At 36.5% G+C, this 27,827-nt stretch overlaps 3 protein-coding genes across 9 annotated transcripts in view; 1 reads left to right on the plus strand and 2 right to left on the minus strand.

Annotated features, from left to right (window-relative positions):
• Positions 1-13,004, minus strand: part of LOC129244573 (uncharacterized) — an 81,740-nt gene extending 68,736 nt beyond the window's left edge. Inside the window, exons 1-2 of one of the 7 annotated variants that reach the window (XM_054882280.1) lie at positions 12,921-13,004; positions 11,699-11,961 (exon numbers count right to left, since the gene is read on the minus strand). The gene's annotated coding sequence lies outside the window, so the exon portion shown is untranslated. Of the gene's footprint in view, positions 1-3,432; positions 3,497-11,698 lie in introns of those variants that run through there. The other 6 variants (XM_054882276.1, XM_054882278.1, XM_054882277.1 and 3 more) reach the window with 6 other exon arrangements.
• Positions 13,005-14,932: 1,928 nt separating this feature from the next.
• On the plus strand, positions 14,933-18,120 carry LOC129245364 (pre-mRNA-splicing factor syf1 homolog). Its single transcript, XM_054883476.1, has 5 exons — positions 14,933-15,105; positions 15,196-15,893; positions 15,976-16,563; positions 16,632-17,376; positions 17,459-18,120. The coding sequence occupies exons 1-5, from the start codon at positions 15,061-15,063 to the stop codon at positions 18,020-18,022; spliced, it is 2,640 nt and encodes an 879-aa protein (XP_054739451.1). The 5' UTR covers positions 14,933-15,060; the 3' UTR covers positions 18,023-18,120.
• Positions 18,121-18,181: 61 nt separating this feature from the next.
• LOC129244340 (uncharacterized) lies at positions 18,182-22,645 on the minus strand. The gene is made up of 4 exons (XM_054881960.1): positions 22,570-22,645; positions 22,331-22,459; positions 22,122-22,247; positions 18,182-18,390 (listed from the first exon to the last, which is right to left on the minus strand). The coding sequence occupies exons 1-4, from the start codon at positions 22,643-22,645 to the stop codon at positions 18,182-18,184; spliced, it is 540 nt and encodes a 179-aa protein (XP_054737935.1).
• Between the last annotated feature and the right edge of the window lie 5,182 nt (positions 22,646-27,827).

Consider the following 27,827-nt stretch of genomic DNA (forward strand, 5'->3'; position numbering starts at 1 on the left):
TGACCAGCTCATTTTCCACCTGGTTTCTTCACCAAATCGAAAATGGGTGGATTAATATGTGAGATTTTTGAGTTTAGGAGAGCAAATGATAAGCTTCGCAGTGAGCTTGTGTGATTATTTATTGTGCTTCTTTTTGTGATGGCAAATTTCAAACACAGGCTTGCACGATCTTTGATTTTGCAACGGGATGGCACGCCATGCCACAATCGATCCTTTGCGCGCCAAGTTCGGTAATCTGCCACCTCGGCGATGTTAATTGGCCATCTCGTAGTTGCGATTTGACGCCCTTCGTCTTATTTTGTATGGGGCGCCGTGAAGTCCCGATATTATGCAAACAATCCGTTAACGATTCAAGGCCTTGAGGCGAATATTGAGCAAGCCATTCAAGAGATAGAGCGAGAAACCGTCACCGAAGTCTGGGAAAACCGGGTTAACAGGATACGCACCTGCGAAACCAGCCGAGCCGAGGCAGTCATATGAGATACGGTTCACTAGTCAGGGCAAGTTTACTGGGGCGATAGGCCTTAGTCGGAGAAAACCCGAGCCATTCCGGTAACGTAGAACCGACTGCCATGGGAATGCCTTCTTAAGCTCCCGACCCCCGAATGCCGCGATCGGAGTCCAACCACCACCAATCGCAGACGAAGAGCTCCAACTTCCCCGAGAGTCCCGCGTAACCTTGGCACAATTACTTTCTGGATATTGTAGCAGGTTAAACTCCTACTTATCCAGAATCGACCCCGACATACTAAACATATGTCCAGCATGTGAAGGAACCCCGCACTACACTAACCACTTTTTCACATGCCCCATCAAACCCACTCATCTAGATCGTCTCTCCCTCTGGACCTAACCTGCCGAAACAGCAAATTTCATAGGCCTATCTTCAGGGGAGTTAGACGAAGACCACCGGGAATTTACACTACACTGACAGGGTTTAGTATTATTGTTACAACAACAACAACGGACAGTCATGTGAAAGAAATGGTTTCCATAAATAATAAGAATTTTTGGTTTTTCGAATAAAGTGGCTGCAATCGCCGCAGCCGAATGGGTTGATCCCAGACTTCCATTCGGATGTGTACATGTTTGAAATCTGTATATTTCTGCCATGAAAAACCCCTAGTAAAGAACCATCTGGTGTTTGAAGATGGCGCAAAAGTGTGGATCTCTCCATTTGTGGGAAAACATCAAAACGTAGCTCGGCAAAAACCTCACAAAAAACAGGTGTCATTAAAAAAAATTGATTTTTGCTAAAAAAAGAAACAACTACCTCTTTAAAAAAAATATTCAACTAAATTTCATTCAGGGGTTAGGTGGGTTTGAAAATTTCAAAAAATCGAATTTTGTTTTTTTGTCTCATTAAATAGTACAGTATGTTTAAAATACTCTCCTAAAATTTTAAGTCAATCCGAGTAAAATTCTAAGAGATAGACCCTTCAGTTGAGCGCTTCGCTCGTATACGTGTTTATCTCAAAACTCCATTTTTGAAGTCGGTGGACACGATATCTCGAAAAGTTATGAAGCGATTTAGTTCAAATTTTGTACAAATCTTTGAAATAACATTATCTAGTTATTGAACGAAGGATTTTGTTTTTGTTAATTACAACAATTTTTTTTTAGCCAATGTATGTCGAAAATATCACTAAAAAATGTGTTTTTTGGTTCAAAGCCTGTCATAAATTCAAATTTTGATTTTTTTTTTTCCTTCGTACAACAACGAGATTTATCCATGTACTAACGAAATCCGTTTGGTTTTCTGATTTTAGATGAACCAATAATGAGCTATGCTGTCCACGGCAAGAGCATTTTTTTTTTGAGACGTCAAGTAAGATGAGGTACCAACGGCTGAGTTTTCGAAATTTTTAAATAAAAATTTCACAAAATACTGTTTATATATGTATCTTAGATACAGTGAATTGCTTAAATAAAATATATGATTTTATATACTAAAAAAAATAGTCAAAATCTTCTTTTTTTCAACCTCTGAAACCCACCTAACCCCTTCATGATTAATTTCGTGAATTTCGTTGCTTAAGATTTTAAATTCAAATTGAAGAATTTGATACCCATTGAAGTGGGTGAAAAGTAACTGACCGCAGCCGCAAACAGAGGATTTCTGCACCAACAGCACTCGAAATATGCAAAGTGACAATGGCAGAGCATGCACACATACACACACACACACACACACACAAAAGAAGAAGAAAAACATAACAAAAGCAAACAAAAAAGTTTTACTAAGAACAGAAGCTGCAGGCACGCACATCTTCTTGGCAGCAGCTACAACAGCAGCACAAGATTTGCGGAAGACGCCCATTTCAAGTACCAAAAGCCCAACAAGAGGAAAGTTAAAGAAAATAATAATAATAATAAAACAAAAGCAAATAAGCAGCAGAAAGAAAAAAAAAAATAGAAAAATAAAAACAACAACAAAGAGCTGTTGCGAATATGTTTAGTCGTTGTTTGGACAGCCAAACGGTTACGAGTACTGGTAGGTAGGCTCCTGCCAAGCACACATACGTGTACACAGCTTTTCGAATAGAAATCATCGTGCGTGTCGCACTGCATCAGGCCGCTATTGTCCCAAGTCAGCTATACAAGCATACATATATATGTATGTAGGCATATACATACATACATATTTATCTTGGAGCAAGCATTCGCGCAGGAGTCACTGCTGTGAGTCTACAATCGATTCGCAGAATGCGTGTCTCCGATGAAGCACAACGTTAACGTCTTGAGCTAACGCCTGTTGTGCTGTGGTGTGTTGTTGTAGCTGCCCATATCTAGAAATGTGTAGTTGTGCGTGGAGCATAGAGTTCATGGTACGCAGCGGACTTGGCTGGCCCACATTAACATCACCGTGAATACTGGCGGGCGCACTAAGCTTGGGCTGATATGAGATTCCTTGCCTCCCTCACACTCCTCACAACATTGCCACACTATGTTTAATAAGCAACACAACAGTACCATTAACTTCTTGCTTCTTGCATTTACACTGCTATCCCACCCCACATCAAGTAAGTTGCATGCCTTGTCCGTTGCATGCAACACAGTTCAGCATGACTTTTGGCACATTTTACTTAAGTTCAATTCAACGTGCTTACGCCTAACTCCTCTCCCTACGAACTTACATATATATATATATGTATGTGTTTATGTATGTAGGTACGTATTCTCCAGTACTCCAGCGCCTCATGCTGCTACCGCGACAGGAAAAAATACGAGCGTAGTAGCGGCACGATTTAGATATGCCGCCGAAGCAGTTTTGCGTATAGTTACGCCAATTACGCATACCGACACAGGCAAAATATATGGTGTATGTATGAATGTATGTATATGTTCAAAAATATACTAAAAAGCAGCGACATATGTATGTGCGTGTATATAAGATTTGCAAAATGGTATACAAAATTTTTCAAAAATTACCATTTTTATTGCTGATTTTTACTTTTAGCTTCACAAAATGTCCTTTTTCTATATATATTTTTTTTCTTCGCCCAGAAGCGTACTTATAAAGAAATTCGACTTTCGCAATTTTCGTTTTTTCTACTTTTATTATACTTCACTTTTTCAAACTTCACTTCAATTTCCGTTTCCTTTGCGGCATTCAAAATTTAATAAACGAAATTTCATTTCCATTGATTTTTCAAATCAGCATTTTTCCATTGTAGATACGCAGCACAATCGTTGTTGTACATTTGTAAATTTGTTTTTTCTATTTTTTCTACGCGTTTTCCCCCCGTTTGTCACTACACACTCATAAAAAGCTCAACACCACACCAACACATCACTTCTCATTTTTCGGCCAACACTTTTGTGAGTCAGTCAGTCAGTCAATCAGTCAGTCAGAGTACATACATACATGTGTATGTATATTGTGTGAGTATTTATAAATTTTTTTTTTTTGAATTTTCGTTAAATTTTTGCGGCATAAACCGCAATTCGTACCGAATTGTGCGAGTGCACACCGTTGAACTGAAACTGAATTCTGTCGTTCGTGCCTGGTGTAGGTATCCCAGCTTGAAGTGGTGGGATTCCGAAATCAAAGCCGAAAACAAAACAAAAAAAAAGCGTCAAGCAGCTGACAAATGCACTAAGCATGAAACATTTTTTTGTTTTTGTTTTTCATCAACTCACATGCCCAGGAGTAGTCGTGCCTAAAAAGAGCGCACGAAAGCTAAAGAGCACCAAAGGCAGTAACTGCAAGCAAGCAAGCAGCAACAGCAGCAGCTAAAGAGAAAAGGAGAGTGTTTGCGCACACACTTGGAGTAGCTCCAATTACAAGCTTACTACAAATATGCAGGAGCAGGCAACACGAAAGTTCGTTGGCGGCTGCCTACAGTACAAGTTTGGAGGTGGTTGCGTGTATCTATCTACCCAACAGGCAGTATAGTGTAGGTATCAAAGGTTGCACGAGTAGCCGGCATCGTGGACCAATTGTGTTGGCTATGTGTGCTGGAACCATGCAGCGACTGGAGTACAGTGGTATCGTTTGAAAAATTATATGAAGTGTTTGAGCGAGCTGTGCTTATCATTTTGGCACCGGTAAGTATGCAGTTTTCAACAGCGAAAAGTGCTATTTGCAACTGGCTTATGGAATGTTTGCATATTGGACCCATGGTGAAAAGATTTTTAGAGGTGTACTACCTAGCGGGCCGTTATTCGGCTCTGAGCGAATTTGACAGATATGCCGACGTCATTCGTTTTGTGTTTCACAAAGCTAAACGAATGACGTAGAATCCAAAGTTCCCCTCAAAAAAATATTTTTTTTCACCACACATAAGGAGCCTGGTATCCATCATCCTTGTACTGGGCCGATGCCCAAAGCATTTTGCTGCTCTCTGGTTAATGCCTGTACAAATACAAACCCCCCATGCATTTGCTTGCTACATTTTGGTCGGATTGATGTCAAACATCTGAATTCGCCTTAGGTTTTATTGTCAAAATATGACACAAATTTGACATTACACCCATCAGCCGAAAAAAAAAATCAAGTTAAACAAATTTGGATAACTGGTAGTTAGAGCGCAGTTAGTCTAGACTTAATTTGGGTAACTTAACTTATTATTTTGGTCAACCTATTCTATGGAAAACTGTGTTAGCGCTTAGTTAAAACTTCAACTAACTTAATAAACTTCAGATTGTCGATTATGGTACTAGTAATTCGCAGAGGAGTAAGCTTCGAACCTGTCAAAATACTGCTACCAGGACAGCTACGGGATACCTCCTGATATCTCGCTTGCAACGCCTTCACAACGAGATTTCCAAGTCCCTGGTCAAGGAGCACAGTGAAATGCTCAACAAACAATTCCAGATGGGTAGTTACCGTAGAAATCATTCCTGCAGGCACTTGGTAGAGCCAGAGCCCCCCTTAGGCGAATCAAAAGGCATCTCTTCGACTACACCGACGAGTTACAGTTCCAAATACGACTGCAACTACTGACAGGCAGTGAATGACATTTATCGGGAGGCGCTCACCATAGTCCCAAATTCCCGAGTCCCGAATACGCTCATAGGAATCCAACTGCCAACCATTGCAGACGAAGAGCTTCAGCTGCCTCGTGAAACCCGTGTAACTTTGGCTTAATTACGCACGATACCAACTCTTTATTCATATGCCTTCTCAAATCCGTTCACCCAATCACACTCCCGCTGGACCCATCCCGTGGAAATGGCATGTTTCCTGGGCCTACTATACATCAGATATACATCAATTCAGGCCACTACTTCGATAGCCATCATGACGGTCCAAATAATTTTTTTGTTTTCATTACAAAAATAACAATATTTTGGAACTCATTGGTCCAAAATTTAGGGTTTTCAGTACAGACCAAACGTGCGCTTAGGAGACGTTTCAATAAATTTACAGTTTCAGCCTATCGAGGCTCATATCTAGTCAATTTAATTTCGGTGAAGATTTGATGGACTCTTCTTCTGGATATGTTAAAATCTACATAAATGGGCCTTGATCTCCAGCCAAGATATGTAGTAGTTAAAAGTAGTTGCACAGTAGCTCACTCGGTTACCAATAACAATACATAACAGTAAAACAAAAGCTAAATGGAAGATTAAGTTAATTTATGCATTCGAGTTCTTCAATTATTCTTGCATTTTGCCACTGCTAAAATACTGTGCCATGCAGTGTGTTTGCGCTCATAAATTGCAAGTAAAGGCAGCTAAGCGAAGTACTCATGAGATGTGGAGGATAACAAGTTTCTCATATTGATATATGTGTGTATGTATGTACATATGTATGCGTATAAAACCAGTATCCAATGTGAGCTGTTGACCACCGCAACAATGGCAACTCGTTTTTCGCGTGAAGTGCATACTCTCGTTTTGCATGAAGACTATCCTGTTCAGGGAGCATAAAACAAAGAGAGCTGAGGAACAAAAATAAATTAGTAGAAAACAGAGGCGTAGCTTAAAAGTGAGTTCTGAATGTAAAAAAAGCTTAAAATTTAATACTGGATTAAGAAAATATTATTATATATAAAAAGAGTGAACTGTTATCTATAAGAAAAATGGAAATTCATAATCCGCTTATATTGATTTATTGGAAAAAGATTATAATTTCAAATAAATTTGTGTTGTTGTAGAGAGCTTTTGAATTCAATAAAATAAATATGGCTAGACGTTTTTAAATATACACATATATATAATACTTGATAACTATATGTCTATATGTTTTAAATATGTCTCAATATGCGGTCTCTTAGGTATGCAGTAAAATGTTTGCAGAGTCCATTAGAGAGCCGATATTTAGCCATGCGGCTTACAGGCAATTTGGCTTTGCTTTTAAAATAGTTCAAGTCTTTTACACTCTAATCAATTAACAAAGAAACATAAAGAAATGTATTTAGTTGCAAATGGTATTCACAATATGCAGAAATAACCGAATGCCCGAAAACAATTGGCAGGTAACCGACACGACAAAATATTTTAGACAACACCACAGACTGGTTAATGTAGGTGTGAACTAGGGAGGCGCCACTCATCGAACAGGACGATTTGGCGCACAATTAATTGGCTAAAATCGTAATGACGCGAAAAAGAGAATGAGAGACAGCAAATTGGTGCTCTCTCACAAGAGAAGATAATATAGGAGGTAGCTTGCGGGCTACAAACAATTGAATGAGCACAAATTGGTAGTGGGAGTTAGTAAGAGGTTGGCAATTTCTAGGATACAAATGAGAATTTATCCCTACGCATACCCACACATACAAATCTCGACTGCGAATACACTGCTGTGCTTCTTATTGATTTATATGCTTTATGGCACCATAAAAGCTGAGACGAAGGAATTGGAATAAACGTAGGTATGGGCTACAAAAACAACACACAGCAAACGATTGATAAAAATTAAAAAAACGAAAAAGCATAATACCGGTTTGAATTATTTTGAAATATTTACCATTGAATAAATTACAACAAAAATAGAATAAAATGTATTGATAAACATAAAAAAAATTAAAGAAAATAAAGTAAATATAAAAATAAAGTGAATATAAAAAAGAAATAAAATAAAAATAATATAAAAAAATAAGTAAAAAAAAACAGTATTAGCAGAAAAAAATAGTAAAATAATAAATAAAACTTAAAATAAAATACCAAAAACATTACAAAAACTTCATTATGGCCAAACAAAGAAATAAATTACAAAAAGGAAAATAAAATAAATATGTGTTAAAGTTGTAATAAAATAAAAATGTACTTAAAATGTAATATAAAAAAATAAAATTACAAAATTACGAAAAAGAGAAGGATAGCAAAATAAATATGCTTTTAAGTAGACATAAAATAAATGAACATCAAATTTTAATAAATAAATAGAATAAAAAATATAAGAAATTGATATTAAAAATCAACTTAAGTAAATTAATATTTAAAAAATGCTAACGAATTAAAATATATTTTAAAAATAAAATAATATTAAATATGGTATAATTATGAAAAAAAATTAATTATGATAAAAAAGATAAAATAAAAAGAGCTATTAAATAAATTAAATAAAAATTAAATGAAGAAATTTAAAAAAAAATATTGAAAAAAAAGTATGTAAGTGTATATCTGAGATGAAATGTAAGTACCTACAAGAAAAAATAAAATAAAAGGAACAGAAATATAAAAAATATAATTAAAGGTAATTTTGAGTGATCGCTCCATATTTTTCTTAATAAAAAATTAACAAAATTGAAGGCCAGAATCAAAGTTTTAGGAAAGGATTGCCACCTGCCAAAAATTAAATTAAACTTTAATTAATAAAGCTTATTTTAAATTATAAAACTAATTTCTCTTGCCCGATTGATTTTAGATGAATCTCCAAGGACTAGTGCTGATTACCGGAAAGGACTTTTAGAGAAACGGGTTCCTAACAAACAGCGATAACTTTTACAATTATTAATTTCTTTGGAAATTTTACTAAAGTCAAGTCCAAACATGATGTATTAATGCTATGTTTTTATTTTTGTAAAATAAAGCTATTGACTAGCAAAAAAAATTTTTGAAAATCATTTTTTCGGGCCTCTGACTACCCCTAACCTCTTAAATATGTATGTATATTTAATATCAGTAAATCTTTTCATTACAAGTATTAGATTATGGGTATTTCTGTTCACTTTAAACCAGTCAATTTTTTAAACGGGTTGCCACCTACTTAAAAACTAATTTAGATATGTAAGGGACAATAATCAATGAACAACATAACGGTTATATACATACAGCTGTTGACAGCTAATTAGAAACGACACTCATTTCAAAATAAATTTTCCATTTTCCTTTTAAACACGTATTTTCATAACTTTTTGCCAATTTTATTTAAACATATGGTAAACTTAAAAACTAGTGGAAAACAATTTAATCGTAATTCTTTATTAAATATATACATTTTTTAAAGCATGTGAAATGGACGATTTGGATAGGGCAACTAATTAGAAACAGTAATGTATTATCAGATCAACATAAAGATTATGTTAGTATTTGGTTCCATAACCCTTTTGCTTCAACACTGCCTCACATCGATTGCGCATTGATGTAATGAGATTCTGACAGCGCGCCACAGGTATTGCTTGCCATGCCGTTTTTACTTCGGCAAAAAGGACATCCATATTTGGGATATTTTTGGCACTCACGGCTTTTTTAACGTCACCCCAGAGATGCTCTATTGGGTTTAAGTCCGGATGGATGATTTTAAGAGAAAAAATAACGGTAAATTTAAACAGTTTAATATTATGCTCATCAAGCGTTTATCAAAAGGGAGCGTTTCTAATTAGCTGACAACAGCTGTATATACATATATATATATATATATTTTTTTTTTCAATAATACAAAGCCTAACAATTTTTAAGAAATGTAATATAATTGAATTTCTTTATTCTTTATATAAAACTAAGTAAATTAATTTAATAGAAATAATATATTTAAAAACTTAAAGACTAATACGAATTAAACAAAATAATTAATATAAAACGAAGTTAATTAAATTAATAGAAATAAAAAATTAAAAAAGTAATAATAGAAATTAAACAATATAATAGGAGGTAAAACAAACTTAAAAATAATTAAAGTAATTAGAACTTTAAAAATAAGTAAAATAATATCAAACATTTAATAAAATTACTTGAGAAGAAATTAAATTAATAGAATATAATACTGAAAGTAGTATAAAGTTTTGTTTAAAAACGAAATCGAACAAAATTAAATTGAATTAAATAGAATGTAATACGCTAAAATAAAGCATCCGTTTTTAAAGGGAGATAAATAATAAAAATAAAACATTACAAAACAGGGAAAAAATATTAATTATTATTATTATTTATTAGAATAATATAAAATATTACACTAACTTAAAAAGAAAAAAAAGAGCACACTAGCTGCTTGGGCCTTCGGTGAAAAAATATTTAATAACAAACTTTTACATGAAAAATAAAAAATATATTACAATAGGAAAAATAAAATAAAAAATAAAATAATATTTACTTTTATTAAATAACATAAGATAAAAAAATATATAAGATGCATTAAAAGACAAGTAAAGGGCATACAAAAATATATTTAAATTAAAGGATGAATAAAAATAATATAAATAAATTGTCTAAAATGAAATGAGTAACACATTTTTAAATGCATAAGAAGCAACAAATGTGTAATTAAAATAATAAAACTAAGGATTCGTAAAATGAAAATACCAAAACTAATAAAATGGCACATACGAAACGCCAAAAAGAAAGGAAAATTACATTAGAAGAAAAATAAAAGTAAAAAAAATTAGAAAAGAGAACCAATAATGTCTAAATATCTTGCGATTGTATAGAATTCTAACAGGTATATAAAAACGGGAGCGTGTCATTATTCTGTTTTACAAAATTCTGGATGACAAAATTCTGTAAATTGCAAAAAATTCTGCTTTTTAAAATTCTGCTCTTTTAAAATTCTGCTTTCTAAAATTCTGCTTTTTAAAATTCTGCTTTATTCAAGTTTTGTGATTTTCGTCATACAAGAAGTAACAAAATAAACATTTAATTCATAGATATACATATAGGTATGTTTAAGCGATAACAATATTTTAGTTTAGCCAATTACAATATTTTTTGGAATTCTTTTTAAATATGTAGTGTGACTTAATTCATTTCTTTTCTTAATAATTCTTCGCAGCTGTTCGTTTTTTTTAGAAGAGTTCTACGCAAAAATACGGTGGATTGCGTAGCCGGAGTTGGACTGATGAGAGTTATTTTTTTGAAGCGCGGCCGAAGGCCGCCCACGCGAAAAGGAGTTCTACGCAAAAATACGGTGGATTGCGTAGCCGGGCCGCGCATGCGAAAAGAAGTTCTACGCAAAAATACTGTGGATTCTATCGAAACTGAAGAAAAAATTATTATTATTATTTTTTATTTAATATCTCGAATAATAATAAAAAAAAATAATAATAATAATAAATTAAATAATTACATTACCTCTTTAACATTGTTAACATTGTATTTTAATACAGAATTTTAGAAAGCAGAATTTTAAAAAAGCAGAATTTTAAAAAGCAGAATTTTGTTTTTAGAATTTTGTACAGACAGAATTTCGACACCAACCCTATAAAAACAAATTTAATTTTTTTTAATAGTCGGCTCAAGAACCATGTGTTTTTTACTAATTTTTACTTCATGTACTCAGAGAAAAAGTAAAGTGAAAAATTAAACATTAAAAAATTCAGTAAAATAAATTCAAAAATAAATTTAATAAACTAAAAATTAATCCAGAACATGGTAGACACCAGCTGGCAACACCCAAACTAAACAAACACTGCAACAGCAAACAGCTGAGAAATTGTAAAGGGATGAAAGGAAATACAAATGCACAGAAGGGAAATTCCATATATTCATACATATATGTATGTGTTTAGTATATATGCATACGCATAGTTTAAATTAATTCTAACGAGTTTATATTGGAAACAATTTATTGGTGTAGTGGCTGCAAAAAGCCCGAGGCTTTTAAGTCGGTTCCACATTACCAGAACGACCCGGATTTATGTATTGTATATACGGCCAAGACCTGTCACTCCAGCAGCATTCCCCGTAATTGTATGGGGAATGTTTATGTTGCTACAATAGCAAATACAACAATTGAATGGCATAAAAATCAAGTAGATTTGGATGAGCAGAACAAAATAAATGAAATTTGGGAAGAAAAAGATGTGTTTACCTTCTTTAGGAACCTTTGACGTTGTATTTAGTGGGTTTCTTGAAACCGGTTTGTTCACCACTCCAATATGCAAAGTAATATACTGCACATATCTAGCAAAAAATTTATTAATTTCAACACTTTAAAACTGTTTTTGGTTCACTTTGTGCATCCATATACATATGTATGTAGGCATGTACTTAGCGATTTTGCTCGTTTTTTCTTTTAATTTTGAACACACTTTTCACATATGAAAATTCACGTTTTTGTTTTCAACATAGACACTAAACTTATAGATTTTATACTAATATTAATTTAAAATTATGTATACATACATACATATATGCATTTTCAGATAATTTCGGTGATTGACAAGTGCCATGCATATACACATAGGTGTTCGCTTTTAATTTGTTACTACTTTCTAACATTTATATTCCTCAACTTGTAATACATTCAGCATTTCTTCAAGTTCGATAACAAACTCCGCACTGTGATGAAAATTTAAAAATTCATTATCGAAATATTTAACTTTGAATCAACAAATCATATCAGTCAAAGTATTTTAGTAAAATAAACAGCACATCAGCAGCATCAACGGAGTTGTAGAAGCGGGCGAAACGCAAAGCTGCTTACAAGACTTTGAAAACTTGAAAGGCAGAGACACGTCAAAAATCTACTCAAAAGGCAAATATCATAATGATACAACAAAGAATGCACACGAAGCGACTGCGCTGCTTATAGAAAGTCCATTATATCTGCCGCGTCATAAGTGCTGCGCTGCTCGCTAGTTAAAAGTGTTTATTTGCCCAAACACAAGTTCCTATTTATCATATTTTATAATACTAAATGTGAATTTGTTATAAAAATAGATTTACTTTAAAAAGAGTATATAATTAATGAAAGCTAAATGAAAACAATGTTTTTGTTCAGGTCAACACCCGAAAAATTAACAGTGATAACAGCACGTCGGGCAGAGGCTTTTAAAGTTTACGCCTCAGCGACAACTGCAACGCAATCTTAACGTCGGCTAGCGGCTGCTTGATTTGACTGCACTTTATTTCATATGCTTTATTTTATATTTCGGTCATCTACCGACTTTGATTCATATGTGTTTGTATCTTCGCGTTTTATATTACTCTTCTGCACTCGCACTGTTCTATAATCCTTTTATGTTTCATAAAATTTCACTCTATACTAGTCACACAATGCATGTACATATGCTTTGTTACATTTTATTTACTTAAACTTGTTTCTTATTTATTGGCTTTTCTATGCGCCATATAATCCGGCGTACAACAGAAACAATTTAACAATTCAACCGGGCACGTCAAAAATCTACAGAAAACTACAAAATGCTCCACCAAGCGAAAACAGAAACATGAACAGAGTTGCATATTAATAATGTTGTGTAGGTAACTCTACATAACACACAGGGTTGCTTTCAAGGTGGCTATAGAAGTGATGACACGCGCTTTGATGATTTTTTCGCCGCAGATATGAATAACGTCAAAGCTAAGGCGAATCTATACAAGTTGGTGGCATTCGAGCAAGAACAACATTTCTAAAATTACAAATGTCAAAGAAAAGAGAATAGAAGAATGAAATGAATGACTAGTAGATAAAATTAGTTTGCCGCACATTCACAACACAGAAATAACTTGCCGTCATTCAGTTTTACTGGCATTTCTAAATTAAAGACGAATTGAAGAAGAAGATATGAACTACTATACTCCATGGTGAAAAGGTTTTAGAGGTGTACTACCTAGCAGACCGTTATTCGGCTCTGAGCGAATTTGACAGATATGCTGACATCCTTCGTTTTGTGTTTCACTAAGCTAAAGCTAAATTTTGTGAAACACAAAACGAACGATTTAGAATCCTAGACTATAATCATATCACCTTCTACAGATATGCCTTGGTCCAACGCGAATTGAGTACCATAGATGGCGCACTCCCAAAACAGTTACTTTATTTTCGCGATTTTGACAAGTCTAACGTCAGTTCCCTTTCCAATATAAAACAAACAAAAAGAGGAGAAAATACATGAGACTTAAAATAAAGAAATTTATGAAAAGGAAGTGCCGTGTGAAAATATTTTTAAAGGTGTTCTATTTAGTAGACCGTTATTCGGTTCTGAGCGAATTTGGCATAATCGATTCATGGGCTGACATCCCTTGAGTTGTGTTTAACAAAGTTTCGCTTGTGTGAGGTATATTTTAAAAAACTCAACACAGCCAATGCTCATGCTATGGCAGCGGTTTGTTGGCGGAAACGATGAATACAAATTTGCTGAAGTGCGTTAATTTATTGTGCGTTATTTGAAAGCGCGCGGTTTTAAATTGTCATAGCATAAATACCGTAGGAAGCCAATGTTTAAATTTCTTCGGTTGCACACACACAGTCAGCTCTTACACATATAGCTCTTGCGTGTAACTCAAATATAGCTGCAAAATTGCACCCGAACGCTGCTGAAAACGATGCTCGAATTATGTATGCTGACTCTTTTTTCAAATTTGATTTAAAACACACAACATTTCTCAATTTCATAATTTGCTAACCACGTTTTTATATTGTTTTGTATTCAACTAATCACACTTCACACTTTTTGTTATGGATTTTGTTTTTATTTCATTCACCTCTCCTAAGTGACGCAAAGTTCACCATAGCTATCAAGTAAACTTTGAAATCTATCATCCTTGTAATTTCCCTTTCTTTGGTATGCATATTCTCGGGGCATAGCGACGTAGCAAATTCGTGGCACCTCATTTTTATTAGTTTGCTTAATTTAAAAATCAGAAATCCAAAATCACATTATTATCAAGCCATTTACTGTTATTTACAAAAAAAAATACTTTTCTTCCTCTGGTTTCTTGTAGCAGCATAAACTGGTCGGTTTTCGGAGGGCGAAACCTTTTGTGTTCTGTAAAACGGACTTGTTACGTTAGTTTTCGTCAGCCTTTGGGCTCAAATAAAATTACAACTTTGAGAACGGCAAACAACAAAAAAATAAAAATTAGTCTCTAATAAGTATTGCCATAATACAACTCTGCATAATGTTAAAAGTATGATGTTTGACAGCATCTCTTCGCATGTTACAAAACGTTGACTGCGCATTATTAGAATTTTATATTGAATACAACAACACGATAGATTTTTTAGTTACAGTTGATGTGAACACCTCAATTGTATTAATGAGAAATTAAATTTGCTTCAATGTGTAAATTTTACAACACTGTTTCACCTCGTTGACAACCGGTCCGCTCAGCTGATTGTATTGGAGAAGAGAAAATATATTGGGCGTCCGTGGCACACCTAAACGTTTTTATTATATTTCGGATTAGAAAAGTTTGCTATTTTAAAAGAAAGTTCCAAATCCAAATATGACGCTCATTGATAAGCCGTTAGTTGCAGTCGATATTGATTTCGTAAGTCTTGGATCTGAAATGTTAGCGTCATGTTTAACTGTTTGCTCTCGCCCCATATGAAATATTAAAATTTTAACTTTTTTATTGCAGCCAGAGGAAGATGTGCCCTATGAGGAGGAGATTTTGCGTAACGCATACTCCGTGAAACATTGGTTGCGGTACATAGAACACAAATCCAAATCGCCGAACTTTGGCGTGAACATCGTTTATGAGCGCGCACTTAAAGAGTTGCCCGGTAGCTACAAAATTTGGTATAACTATTTACGTACGCGCCGTAAGCAAGTGCGTGGTCGCCCTCTAACTGATCCCATGTACGATGAAGTCAACAATACCTTCGAGCGAGCGTTAGTGTTTATGCACAAAATGCCACGCATTTGGATGGATTATGGCGTCTTTATGACAGCACAGTGCCGCATTACACGTACCCGACACGTGTTTGATCGTGCTTTGCGTGCATTGCCCATTACTCAACATCATCGCATTTGGCCGCTCTATTTAAAATTTGTGCGGCGTTTCGATATACCAGAGACAGCTCTGCGCGTTTATAGGCGCTACCTGAAGTTGTGCGCAGAAGATGCGGAAGAGTACATTGAATATCTGACTGAGGTAGAGCTATTGGATGAAGCTGCTCAACAATTGGCATCAGTGGTGGACAATGAACATTTCGTGTCGAAGCATGGCAAATCAAATCATCAGTTATGGAATGAGTTATGCGATTTGATTTCGAAAAATCCTGACAAGGTACATTCGTTGAATGTGGACGCCATAATACGCAGTGGGCTCAGGCGGTAGGTGTCTTATTAGTTTGTTATTCGTCATATAATTTTATGTGCAAATTAAAATTTTTCGTATATATGTTTTGAAATTTAGTTATACGGACCAGCTTGGACATCTTTGGAATTCTTTGGCCGATTACTATGTGCGTTCGGGTCTGTTTGATCGCGCACGCGATATTTATGAGGAGGCCATACAAACCGTTACAACAGTGCGTGATTTTACACAAGTTTTCGATGAATACGCCCAATTCGAGGAGGTCTCGTTAAATAGACGCATGGAAATGGTGGCCAACGATCCACATGCCACCGAAGAAGATGACATTGATGTGGAATTGCGACTGGCGCGCTTTGAGTATCTTATGGAGCGTCGTCTGTTGCTTTTGAACAGTGTGCTACTGCGCCAGAATCCACACAATGTACATGAGTGGCATAAGCGCGTGAAATTGTATGAGGGCAAGCCGCACGAGATCATCAACACATACACCGAGGCTGTGCAAACTGTGCAACCAAAGTTGGCTGCTGGCAAGCTGCATACATTGTGGGTGGAATTTGCGAAATTTTACGAATCAAATGAGCAAGTAGAGGATGCGCGCGTGGTTTTTGAGCGTGGCACCGAGGTGGAGTATGTTAAGGTGGAAGATTTGGCCGCAGTATGGTGTGAATGGGCCGAAATGGAAATCAGGTTTGTAGATAATATTTAATTGCTTTGCCGATATAATGTTAATCATCAAATACCTTTTAATTTTAAAGGCAAGAGAATTTCGAGGGTGCATTGCGCCTAATGCAGAAAGCCAGCGCCATGCCGAAACGTAAAGTTGCCTATCATGACGACACCGAGACCGTACAGATGCGGCTATATCGTTCGCTGAAAGTTTGGTCTATGTACGCCGATTTAGAGGAATCCTTTGGCACTTTCAAAACATGCAAAGCAGTCTACGATCGTATAATTGATTTAAAAATTTGCACACCTCAAATAATTATCAACTATGGCCTCTTTTTGGAAGAGCATAATTATTTTGAAGAAGCTTTTCGCGCCTATGAAAAGGGTATTGCGCTATTTAAATGGCCAAATGTATACGATATTTGGAATGCATATTTGACGAAATTTCTCAAACGCTATGGTGGCACAAAGCTGGAGCGTGCGCGCGATCTTTTCGAACAATGTTTGGAAAATTGTCCGCCCGAACATGCCAAGTATTTTTATTTGTTATATGCGAAATTGGAGGAGGAGCACGGTTTGGCGCGTCATGCCATGGCCGTTTACGATCGCGCAACAAGCGCCGTCAAATCAGAGGAGATGTTCGACATGTACAATATTTTCATAAAGAAAGCAGCGGAGATCTACGGCCTGCCGCGTACGCGCGAAATCTATGAGAAGGCCATTGAGGCGTTGCCCGAAGAGAATATGCGGCCCATGTGTGTGCGCTTTGCAGAGATGGAAACAAAGCTAGGCGAAATTGATCGTGCGCGCGCAATTTACGCGCATTGCTCGCAGGTGCGTAGCGGCGGCACATTTTATTTTATTATTATGAAATTAATGTCTTCTTTCATTTGATTTTTTCTCAATTTCTTTGTAGGTGTGTGATCCACGTATAACTGCCGAGTTTTGGCAAACATGGAAAGAGTTCGAGGTGCGCCATGGCAATGAGGATACCATGCGCGAAATGCTGCGCATCAAACGTTCAGTGCAAGCCACGTACAATACACAGGTGAATATGATGGCCGCACAATTTCTCAATCAAACGGGCGCAAGCAATGCAGCCGCAGACGGTGGTGGTGATGCGATGCGTCTACTTGAGGCTAAGGCTGCGGCAGAGCAACAGGCACGCCAGCAACAAACACTTAAAGCACAAACTAGTGGCAATATTATGTTTGTGCGCGGCGAAACGCAGGGTGGCAACGCGAAAGACAAAGTGGTCAATCCGGATGAAATCGATATTGGCGATAGTGACGACGAGGACGAAGAGGATGTTGATGATGATGCTGTTAATGGGGCGGCAAATGGCGCTGACAAGCGCGGCGGAAACGAAGAAAATGTTATAGCCGCCAAAAGGTTGCGCATCGAGCAGCAAGCGATACCGGCAAAAGTGTTTGGCAGCTTGAAGAAAGCCACAGATGAAGATGACCAAGACGCAGATTGAGCATAGCGAGATCGTGGTGTGGCGTGGATCATACCAATAATTGTAGCTAATAAAAGAAAACATTTTTGAACAATAATCAGTCGGGTAAAACATTTATAGTTTAATATTTAGCACTTTTTTAAATTTTCTAATTTAAGCTCCAAAGTAAGAAACGATTTATTAACTATGCAGAAGCCAAATACCCAGAAAAGTGTTAAGTAATAGAGTTAAATAAGAAATTTGATTGGTGTTCGGCGCACGATTACATGGTATTGTACCCAATTGTGATTCGCAAACGCAAACTTCGACCTCCAGGCCGGATATGTACTTTTGACGATAGCAACCGCTTGTGGCATTCACTTTGGCGCACATATAGGTGATGTTTTGAACTAAAAAAATTTGATGGAGGAAAATTAATATGAGAAATATAAAGAGAACAAAAGATGAAAAATAATGAAAGTAGCATTAAATGAAAATGCAAATGGAATGATCAGTAGATATTAAACGAGTTTGAATTAAAAAAGGAGGATTTAGAAAGGCTTGTTTGTGAAGAGCTTGAGATGTTGGCCGACAGAGAAATGGCTGAACATTCTAGCAGAAGGCCTGGAAGGTTTCAAAATCAGGGCAAACTTTAGTAAGAAAAAAAGTGACCAATGAATGAAGTCCAGAGCAGTCTTCCACATTTATCAAGTGAGCACTTCTCCAATCTGCTAAATGGTGAATGGCCAGAGATCACGAAAATGCGCTTGACGGTGATGCAATCGAGGATGATGGACTGCTAGCAGAACAATTATAGACGATTCCATCAAGTTAATCTTCATTAAACTGAGAAAAGACAGGTATTCGCTATGCATAAAATCATGGAAAATATCTCGGGGAATAGCATCGACATACCAGTTTTTTTATTATTTATTGTTAATTATATATACAGGGTACACACGGTACTTGAGGGCATGCATATACGAGGTACAACAACTTAACTCAAGAAATGTAGAGACATTAAATTATCATCTAAATCTCTAAAGAAAATTTGCTCTTTTAAAGACAAGACATGGGGGACCACAACTTAACTCGAGAAATGAAGAGATACACAGTTATCGTCTATATGAGCAAATCATACTGATTTAGAAATCTCTAATTTTCTTAAGTGCGCCCATTCATTCGTTCGCCTTGAATTGGAAGCATCAGGCGGTTAGGCCGAATCTGTAGCAAAACGCAAACAACATGCGGAACATTCTGACACTGTCCGACCTGTAGAATTTATTTATTATTATTTGATTATTATTGACGAGGACCCTCTTCAAACTCAATGAGCGCCCTTGCGAGGGAGCTTACTCTTTCTGAGAGTCTTGTCCGTCGAGTTGTCCATGAGGATCTCCGGTACAGATCCTATAATATGCGTAGAGGATCAAAACGCCTTCTGACGAAAAAATAAAATCATTGAAACTTGTTATGAAAATGGTCGTTCTATAAGCGTCAGCATATCGCAATATTCGTAATTTTTTTAGAGCAAATAATTATTTGAATGAGTCGGCAATTCAAAGTTTGGTGAAAAAATTTTAAGAAACTGGTTCTTTTGGCGATGAAAAAGGACTGGCAGATCAAAAACTGGGCGTTCTGTTGGGAATATTGCTGGTGTAGCGCGCCTGTTGTAGAACAGCTTTCAACATCGATATCTCAACGTTCTCATCAATTAGGTATACATGAATTGGCTGTTTGTCGGAGATTTACCTGTGTTTCAAATAGATTTAGTAGAAGCCCTAGGCTTTGCTTTCGCTAACAATAGAATAACAACAATTGAATGCTATTTTAGAGCGTTTACGAAAGGATAAAGTGGATTTTGTGCGTCGATTTATCACTATGGATGAGACTTGGGTCTATCACTATGGAGATAAATCAAAACAAGAGGCTAAAGAGTGGTATGAATCTGGATCTTCGACTCCGCAACGAGTTCGCATCTAGAAATCGGCCAAGAAGGTGTTAGCATCAGTTTTTTGAGGAGTGAAAGGAATTTTGATTGTGGATTACTTAGAAACATTCAAAACACTAAATTCTGAATATTATTGTAACCAGGAAAAGGAAAAAATTCATTAAAAAATACCTAAGATGCATTTTGACAATCGCTAAAATCCATGAATTAAAGTTCGAATTGTTGGAGCATCCACTGTATTCATCAGATTTGACCCCTAGTGACTTTCAGCTGCACCGGCCGCAATCAGATTGAGGTGTTCGGGCCATAAGCTAGACTTAAGCTATGGACACTCTAGTATTCTTAACAACTTTGAGTGAAACTTTTTCCATTCATATTCCTTCAAGAGAAGAGTGGACGGTTTGCAGCAGGACATGGCAAACATATTTACGTATGGCTCGAAGTTAGACAGAAGAGTTGGTGTGGGAGTATTCTGCGAGGAGCTCGCCATAAAGCTCAAATGCAAGTTTCCGGATCACTGTAGTGTTTTCTAAGCAGAAGTAGCCGCAATTAAGTAAGCTGTAGATTGGTTGCTCGCTTCTGGAGCTACGGTAAAGGAAGTAAATATCTACTCCGACAGCCAAGCGGCAATTAGGGCCTTGGGCTCATTGTGCATTCGAAATTAGTCGGGGAATGCCTGACTTCTCTCTCGATTGCATCGAAATACTTCGATATTAGGCTAATTTGGAATCCCGGCTACAGCGGCATAGAGACGGCTTCATCGCAATATGAGAGGATTGGAGTTCCCTTAAGAACCTGTGGTCTGCTACTCGAAAGATGGGCCTCGCGTCAAACTTACTTAGTTTCGTATGAGCCCTTCCCAATTCTCACTTTAGGGATGGAACTCATAAACTGGAATCTCGTTGGAACAAGTGTATTGAGGCTAAAGGAGACCATACTGCTTTCTTGCATGTGTTTCGGCTCGTCTTCGATTCTTACCTATTCAAAAAGATGGATGAAAGAACCTGTATAAAATTTTGTGTGAAAAACGAAATTAAGTGCGCGAATGCATTCCGAATGTTGACTGAGGAGAAGTTACTTTGGACCAAAGCAATGTTTATCGGCGGTACAAAATGTTCTCAGAAGGCCGAGAAGATGTGCACAGTGCCCGAGCACTTCAACAACAGACGAAAAAATTGATGAAGTGAAGAAAATAGTATTGGCCATTCGTCGAATCACCGTTAGAGAAGTTGTTGAGGACCTAGACATATCGATTGGCTCGTGCCATTAGATTTTGTTCAATGATTTGGGCATGAAACGGGTCGCCGCAAAATTCGTACCAAAACTGCTCAATTTCGACCAAAAGCAGCATCGCATGAACATTGCTAATGAAATGTTGGACTCTGTCCGCATGACCGAAATTTGCTCCAGAGGGTCATAACTGGTGACGAATCGTGGGTTGGTGGTTATGACGTGAAACCCAAAGCTCAATCATCTCAGTGGAAGCTGCCGCACGAACCGAGACCATAAAAAGCGCAACAGCCACCGTATTGCCCAGATCTGGCCCCCTGTGACTTTTTGGACTTGAAGAAACGACGCTACGCTACAATTGACGAGATAAAGACGGCATCGAAGGAGGAGCTGAACAAGATAAAAAAAATGATTTTTTGAAGTGCTTCGAAGATTCGAAAAAACGTTGGCACAAGTGCATAAGATCTCATGGGACTTACTTTGAAGGACACAAAATTTAAATATATCAATGAATAAATTAATAATTTTTGAAAAAAAAAACACAAACGTGCGATACTTTTTGAACACACCTCGTATACAAATTAGAGCGCGTTGGCTAAATAAATTACTGAAAGAAGGTATTTTTTGCATTTTTGAAAACTACTGTTATTTCGAAGGTGGGCGTGGTTAGTGGCCGATTTTGCTCAGTTTCAATACCAGTCCAATTTGGACAATCAAAGGCAACATCTGCATATACACACCTAGTTTCAAGCAGATATCTCAATTCGTAGTCGAGTTTTCGTATGAACGGACGGACAAACGGATGAACAGGCACACAGACACTGCTTAATTGATTTCTCACGTCATTCTAACAATTTTTTCCATATAATACAATCAAATGCTCAAATTTATCTGATGCGATCTATGCAAAAATGCGCTTGAGTGTAAGAAAGTGTTGAAAAAAAAAATAGTTAACCCCACCTCCTTTATTGTAGGTGTACGTGTACTTAACGCACGACTCTCCAGGCACCATTGGGCAGCCAAACGCGTTCGGTTGTTTGAAATGATTGCGCCACAAATCGTAAGTATCCGGTATGGCGTCATTATCTAGGCATAAACATAATTTAGTGCTGGTTGAAATAAAACAAACAAAAAAAAATAACAAAAATTTCGCAACAACTCATACACACCTGTGGCTACTAACGGTCGCCGACATGGCACATTTTTGAAATCTTCACGCAAATGTTCACAAGTCAAGCTGGCAATATTTCTCTTATCTTGATATGGACCAATCCATGTGAAGCGAAAACAATACGGATCTGTGAATGACGATTATGATGAGCGGAAGACATGGGTAGAGGCGCACACACAAACACATACATATATAATATATTCTATACGCAAAAACGCTGGTGAGGTGTAAACTTACACTCAACTTGTAAATCAGCGCACACTCGCCCGAAAATGCCAAACCAGAACAGGAAGAGCCGCGGTATGAGCGCCATTACAATCGTCCAGGCTATGGTGAATAACTAATGGTGCATTCAAGAAAATCGCGTATCACAAATGCAATTTTAATTGCTAACTAATGACAGAGTGACACTCAAGTTAAACACCCGCCCGTTCACTGCCGCGATATGTGCAAATTTGATGCAGCCCTCTTGAAGAATTCTTAATTATTGATACTCCATGCAATAATTGGCTCATTGTCGATCGATTCATGATGGATTTTTATCTTATCAAAGCAAGCTGATGTTGAACTAGAAATTGATGTTTGATGGCTGATGATTTTTATTTTTTTTTTCTTGTGATATCGTTTACTGTTTACCGATGGATTCTCGGACAAGAGGTTTTTTTCTGTTGACTTTCACGGTCAATGTGCGCCGGCAATGCTAAGCTATATTAATATTGTTTATATACATAAGATTATACAGATTATACGATTCGTTACCAAGGTTAAGCTTTTTATAAAAACCATTCGCTATTCGGCCATTTCATTTGTAGGACAGCAGCAAGACGCATGCCAAAAATTGGTTAAATATACTTAGTCCTGCCATAAGTTCTGTTACAAGTTAAATTATAATACTTTTTTAATGGATTTAATTCTATTTAATCATTATGCGTTGAGGACCGCATGTGTCTATAGAACGGGTCGTACGTTGTAATCTGCGTCATAGCTACACGGTCCGGCACTCGAAGTGTAACTAACTTCAGACTGCACGGCCATCAGCTGTCTGTTAGTTGGGTAAATGATAGTCCAGAGTATTGTTTACAAGCACGCGCAAGCATTTTGCCGAGAGTAAACGCGAAAAAGGAAAATCAGTATTGGATTTCAAACGCATTATATTTGGCTGGAAAATAACAACCGCGTTTGTTCATGAGCTCGAGCACCTTAAGGTAAATAAAGTTTCCGTTTATCGCACCATTACTCGTTACAATGATATTGGTAGCATCGCGAAATGTCATGGTGGTGGTCATCAAAAGACTGCATCGTTTCACGTGAAATGGATCAAAAAGTGAAGAAGCGACTTGAGCGAAATCCCCGACGAAGTGCCAATCAAATGGCGAAAGAACTAAAAAGGCGCATGATCTCACACCAAAGTAGCAACAAGTCAGACTTGAGAGAGCGAAGGCGATGCTTCGCTTGGCCGAAAGCAGTCAATTTCCGAACATTGTGTTTTCTGACAGGATAATTTTTCAAATTCAGCAATACGTAGATTTGCACGGACTAAAATACGCTAATTATATTGGAGACGGCGTAGTAAAACATTCAAAAGCATACTCGAGGCAGAACCTTACGGAAATTTCTTAGTAAAAAAGAAAGAATGTATTGACCATGTGCAAAAGAGGATGGGCACTCGGTTACGAAATTAAAAAAAACCACAAAAGGTCTTGGAGGAAAGGGTAAATTAACTTTGAAATTAATTGACGAATTAACCATTTACTATGGCTTAGCAATACGTCGAAATTCAGACTCTGTGGAAAAAATGAAAAATGAAATTTGGGCAACCTTATTTCACAAGCTCTCAACCGATGAGAATCCACAGCATGACAAGTGCTCAGAAACTTGGTGCAACTGGAAAAAAGCGTAAGCCGCAGGTTCTGTAGCCGATTACACGCATAAGTTACCTCTTTCACAAGAAATTTTTATTGTTATTAAACCCATTTATGACGACCTTACCAAAAACGATTTATTAAACCGTTGCTTGGGAGGATTTACGCAAAATAGTAATGAAAGCTTTAACGCAGCTGTGTGGAGTTTAGCTCCAAAAGCTTATTCTAGTGGCAAAAAAGTCTTAAATATTGCAACGGATATCGCCGTATGCAATTTCAATGATGGACTCCAAAATATATTACGAATTATGAAGGTTTTAGAAATGGAAATTGGGTTACAGTCCTATAATTTTTGTCTTGAAAGCGATGCTAAGAAGAAGAATATATTAATACAAAAGGACTTTTTTACGGTGCAGGAATTGCAGATTAATGGTAAAAAATTTTTAATATTAACATTTTTAATTTTTTTTTTTTCTCAAAACACGTTTTCTGAAATTGGCATGCAGCATAACTCAAGCAATTTTAAATATTTTTAATCAGGTTTTTCACTACGTCTACTATATAATAACCTTCTTAACCAGTTAACTGTGGCGCTCCCATTTAAAAGTGCGCACAGTTTTGTGTCGCCAGAATTGAGCTATGACGAGTATATTCGTCAATCACAGAGTAAGTTGCGCTGGTAAGATATTGGATCAAAAAGATGGGTTTATTTTATAAAATTAAAAATTTTATTTTCTTTGCTTCTTTGGTTAACATAAGCATATATTACATACATATTAAACTAAAAACGCAATAAATTCAATTAAATATTATACATATAAAAGTAAGAATTCAAATTTTTGCTGTGGAGTGATACTCAGCGAAACAGGGTATTATACATAATGGGGTTTTGCAAATCGGGATTCCTTCCTGATTTTTGACTTTTGCCTTTACCCCTTTTAGGTTAACATCTAAAAAACGTTATCATCGCACATAAATAAATTCACTATGCGAACTGGTGAACTTTTTCAACCAGTGCATACGGGGAAGCATGACATCATCTCAAACTGTTTATATTTTCTATTTGTTTGTTTTATTCCGGCATAGCCTCAAAATATTCTAAACATCTTGAAATTTGAGAATATGTGTTGTTTTTCTCAAAAATTGTAATTTAAATAGCCAATGGTCACTAATTTATACGCATGACGAGTATACTCGTCAATACACAAAATTTTGCCACTTATCCATGACGAGTATACTCGTCAATCACAGTTAACTGGTTAAGAGAAGAGCGTAGGGGATTTTCGATAGATTAATTTAAACTATTGTTATAATTATTTAAGTGCCGTTTTTTAGTCCAAAATAGAGTTTTTTCCTTCAAATGCTTGCTAATTCCACAAAAATAAATATTTTTTAAATCCCCTACGTGTTTCTCTAGCTATTCTTATCTAGATTAAGAAAAAAATGTGTCCTTGTTCCAGATTAAAATTTGCACGCTCTGTGCTGCGTGCCGCGGAGCTCCTTCAAGAGAAACCACATTATAAAAATGTCTCCAATGCCGCCATTTTGTAAAATTTTTCGATCAAACTTTGTAGTTTTGTATTTTAGTATATAAGTTATAACTTCCCAAATCAGAGTGATTTTTTTCTCTTTCCTTCTATATAAAAAAATTCTTTAAAAATCGTATTTATTTTACGCGTGTACAGTGGTGTTACCCCTTAAGAACAACGCCTTCTTACTGCTTGGAGCGCCATCTGTGTTTCAAATTTTTCTGTCAGAAGGATCGCATAGATGGTGGAGGACCTCGCTAAAGTTGATGTGTCTGCGCTATTGAAACCCAATACTTTAGTCAAAATATCACACACACTACCCAATGAGATGCCTAGGTCTTATACTAAATCCCTTTTAGTCACTCGATGATTTTCCTAGTGATTTTTAGTCACTCCTACGATTTCAGGGGTTGCTGCTATTTTTGAACGTCCGTGAAGTGGATCGTCTTCCAGGTATGTACGATAAGGCTATGTATTCTCATAGACTTAAAATTGAAAAATCTGCACATCTTCCTAATGCCTGCAGTGCTTTTCAGGCGGAAGTACTGGCCATTTGGGAGGCTTGCAGGTTACTAATCGCAGATTTATCTTTTATAATATAATATATGCTAAAGTTTCAGGTCAATCAGAGCAAAATTGAGGGAGTTACAGCATCTTTACCTAGGAGATTTAACAGTTTTGGTGTTTTCCAATCGATCTTTATGATTTTTGCATATTTAGAAAGTCTGACGCTTCTGCAATTACATGCCGAATTTTCAAGCCAATTAGAGCAAAGCTAAGCGAGTTATATTTCTTTTACTGGAAGGTTATTATAAGTGCAATATCGCTATTCTTTCGGATAGCCAAGCTGCAATTCAGGCACTGGATTTAGCTAAAACAACCTCTATACTGGTGGAACAAAGTAGGAATAGCTTTACCTCCACGAGTGAAAACAATAAAATTACCCTAATCTGGGTCCCAGGACATCGGAGCATTGAAGGCAACGAAAAAGCAGCTGAACTGAGACTGAATAACGATCTGGCAGAATTGGTATTCACACCATCAGGTGTCATAACTGGCTTTTAGTCTGTCGGAAAAAAAGCAGCCAAAAGAGGCATCCCTCCCTTACTGTCACAGTTGTAAACAACCGGAGGCAATCTTCCATTTGCTCTGTAAATGCCCTGCCTTATGGAAGGAGAGAATGTCATGCCTGGGCAAATCACTGTTCGAGAGTCTCGAACAACTGTCTGGCTTAGACGTCAACAACTTAATAAGGTTCCTGAACCGCACAGATTGGATATAGTCATGCTGTAAATAACCGTTAAACAAGTTGGTAACAAGGATGTGGCAACAAAAAGGCGCGGAAGCACTTGTTAGATTCTGGACGAATCACAACTTAAACCAACCAACGATCACGCTTAAATTCAGTAACCCATCTTTCTACTGTACTAATTAATGGCGAAAAATTCTTATACACTTTCCACTTTTGTTCATAAAGTTCCTTTGCTTTTAAAGCTTCAAAAAATAAAAATTCAGTCACTGCTCGATACTTTAATTTTTCATTGGAGGAAATTCTGTGATACGTCGATAATGGCTTGTAAAACAATAATGGATTAACAGATTGAAATGAAATTTTACATACGTTCATATGAAGAGTGTACCTCTTTTATCGAACCCCAAATTTACCGAACAACTTAGTATATAAGTAAAAGTGTGTAAAAGTCTGCGTCGAAATTTATGTCTAACGAGGAGATTTTCTTGATTGATTACTTATCTCCAGGCATTACATTAAACAGCCAGACGACGCTAATTTACTGGGTCAGACGGGTGAGATAGTCAGTCGTACAGAAGAGGAGTTTCGCGGACGTAGTTTTTTGAACGTACAGGTAAGTGAGATCAAAGTGACCGTCGCAAATAGTGCAGGCGCTAAAGGACATTGAGTATGCAAAATGTGAGGACCGCATTCTATAAATAGTTTTGAACTCAAAAAAGCTTGCAGATTATGATTCTGGATGTTGCCGGGAGATTTGATGGTCCATTTTTTTTTTACCCCACCCCCTTAGTATTCAAGTAAATGGACTGAACAAGTGCTTTGAAACCATTTCAATGATTGTTTTAGTGATAA

Source organism: Anastrepha obliqua, chromosome 4 (genome assembly GCF_027943255.1).
Source record: "Anastrepha obliqua isolate idAnaObli1 chromosome 4, idAnaObli1_1.0, whole genome shotgun sequence".
Classification (NCBI taxonomy): Eukaryota; Metazoa; Arthropoda; class Insecta; order Diptera; family Tephritidae; genus Anastrepha; species Anastrepha obliqua.

What these genes read in the sequence shown, in the direction of transcription:
- LOC129244340 (XM_054881960.1), bottom strand. Translation starts at nt 22,645, where the DNA reads ATGGCGCTCATACCGCGGCTCTTCCTGTTCTGGTTTGGCATTTTCGGG. An exon ending in CGCTGATTTACAAGTTGAGT is followed by an intron (nt 22,460 to 22,569) that starts GTAAGTTTACAC and finishes CGTCATTCACAG; the next exon opens with ATCCGTATTGTTTTCGCTTC. An exon ending in GCGACCGTTAGTAGCCACAG is followed by an intron (nt 22,248 to 22,330) that starts GTGTGTATGAGT and finishes GTTTATGCCTAG; the next exon opens with ATAATGACGCCATACCGGAT.
- LOC129245364 (XM_054883476.1), top strand. Translation starts at nt 15,061, where the DNA reads ATGACGCTCATTGATAAGCCGTTAGTTGCAGTCGATATTGATTTC. An exon ending in ATACGCAGTGGGCTCAGGCG is followed by an intron (nt 15,894 to 15,975) that starts GTAGGTGTCTTA and finishes TTTGAAATTTAG; the next exon opens with TTATACGGACCAGCTTGGAC. An exon ending in TTTACGCGCATTGCTCGCAG is followed by an intron (nt 17,377 to 17,458) that starts GTGCGTAGCGGC and finishes ATTTCTTTGTAG; the next exon opens with GTGTGTGATCCACGTATAAC.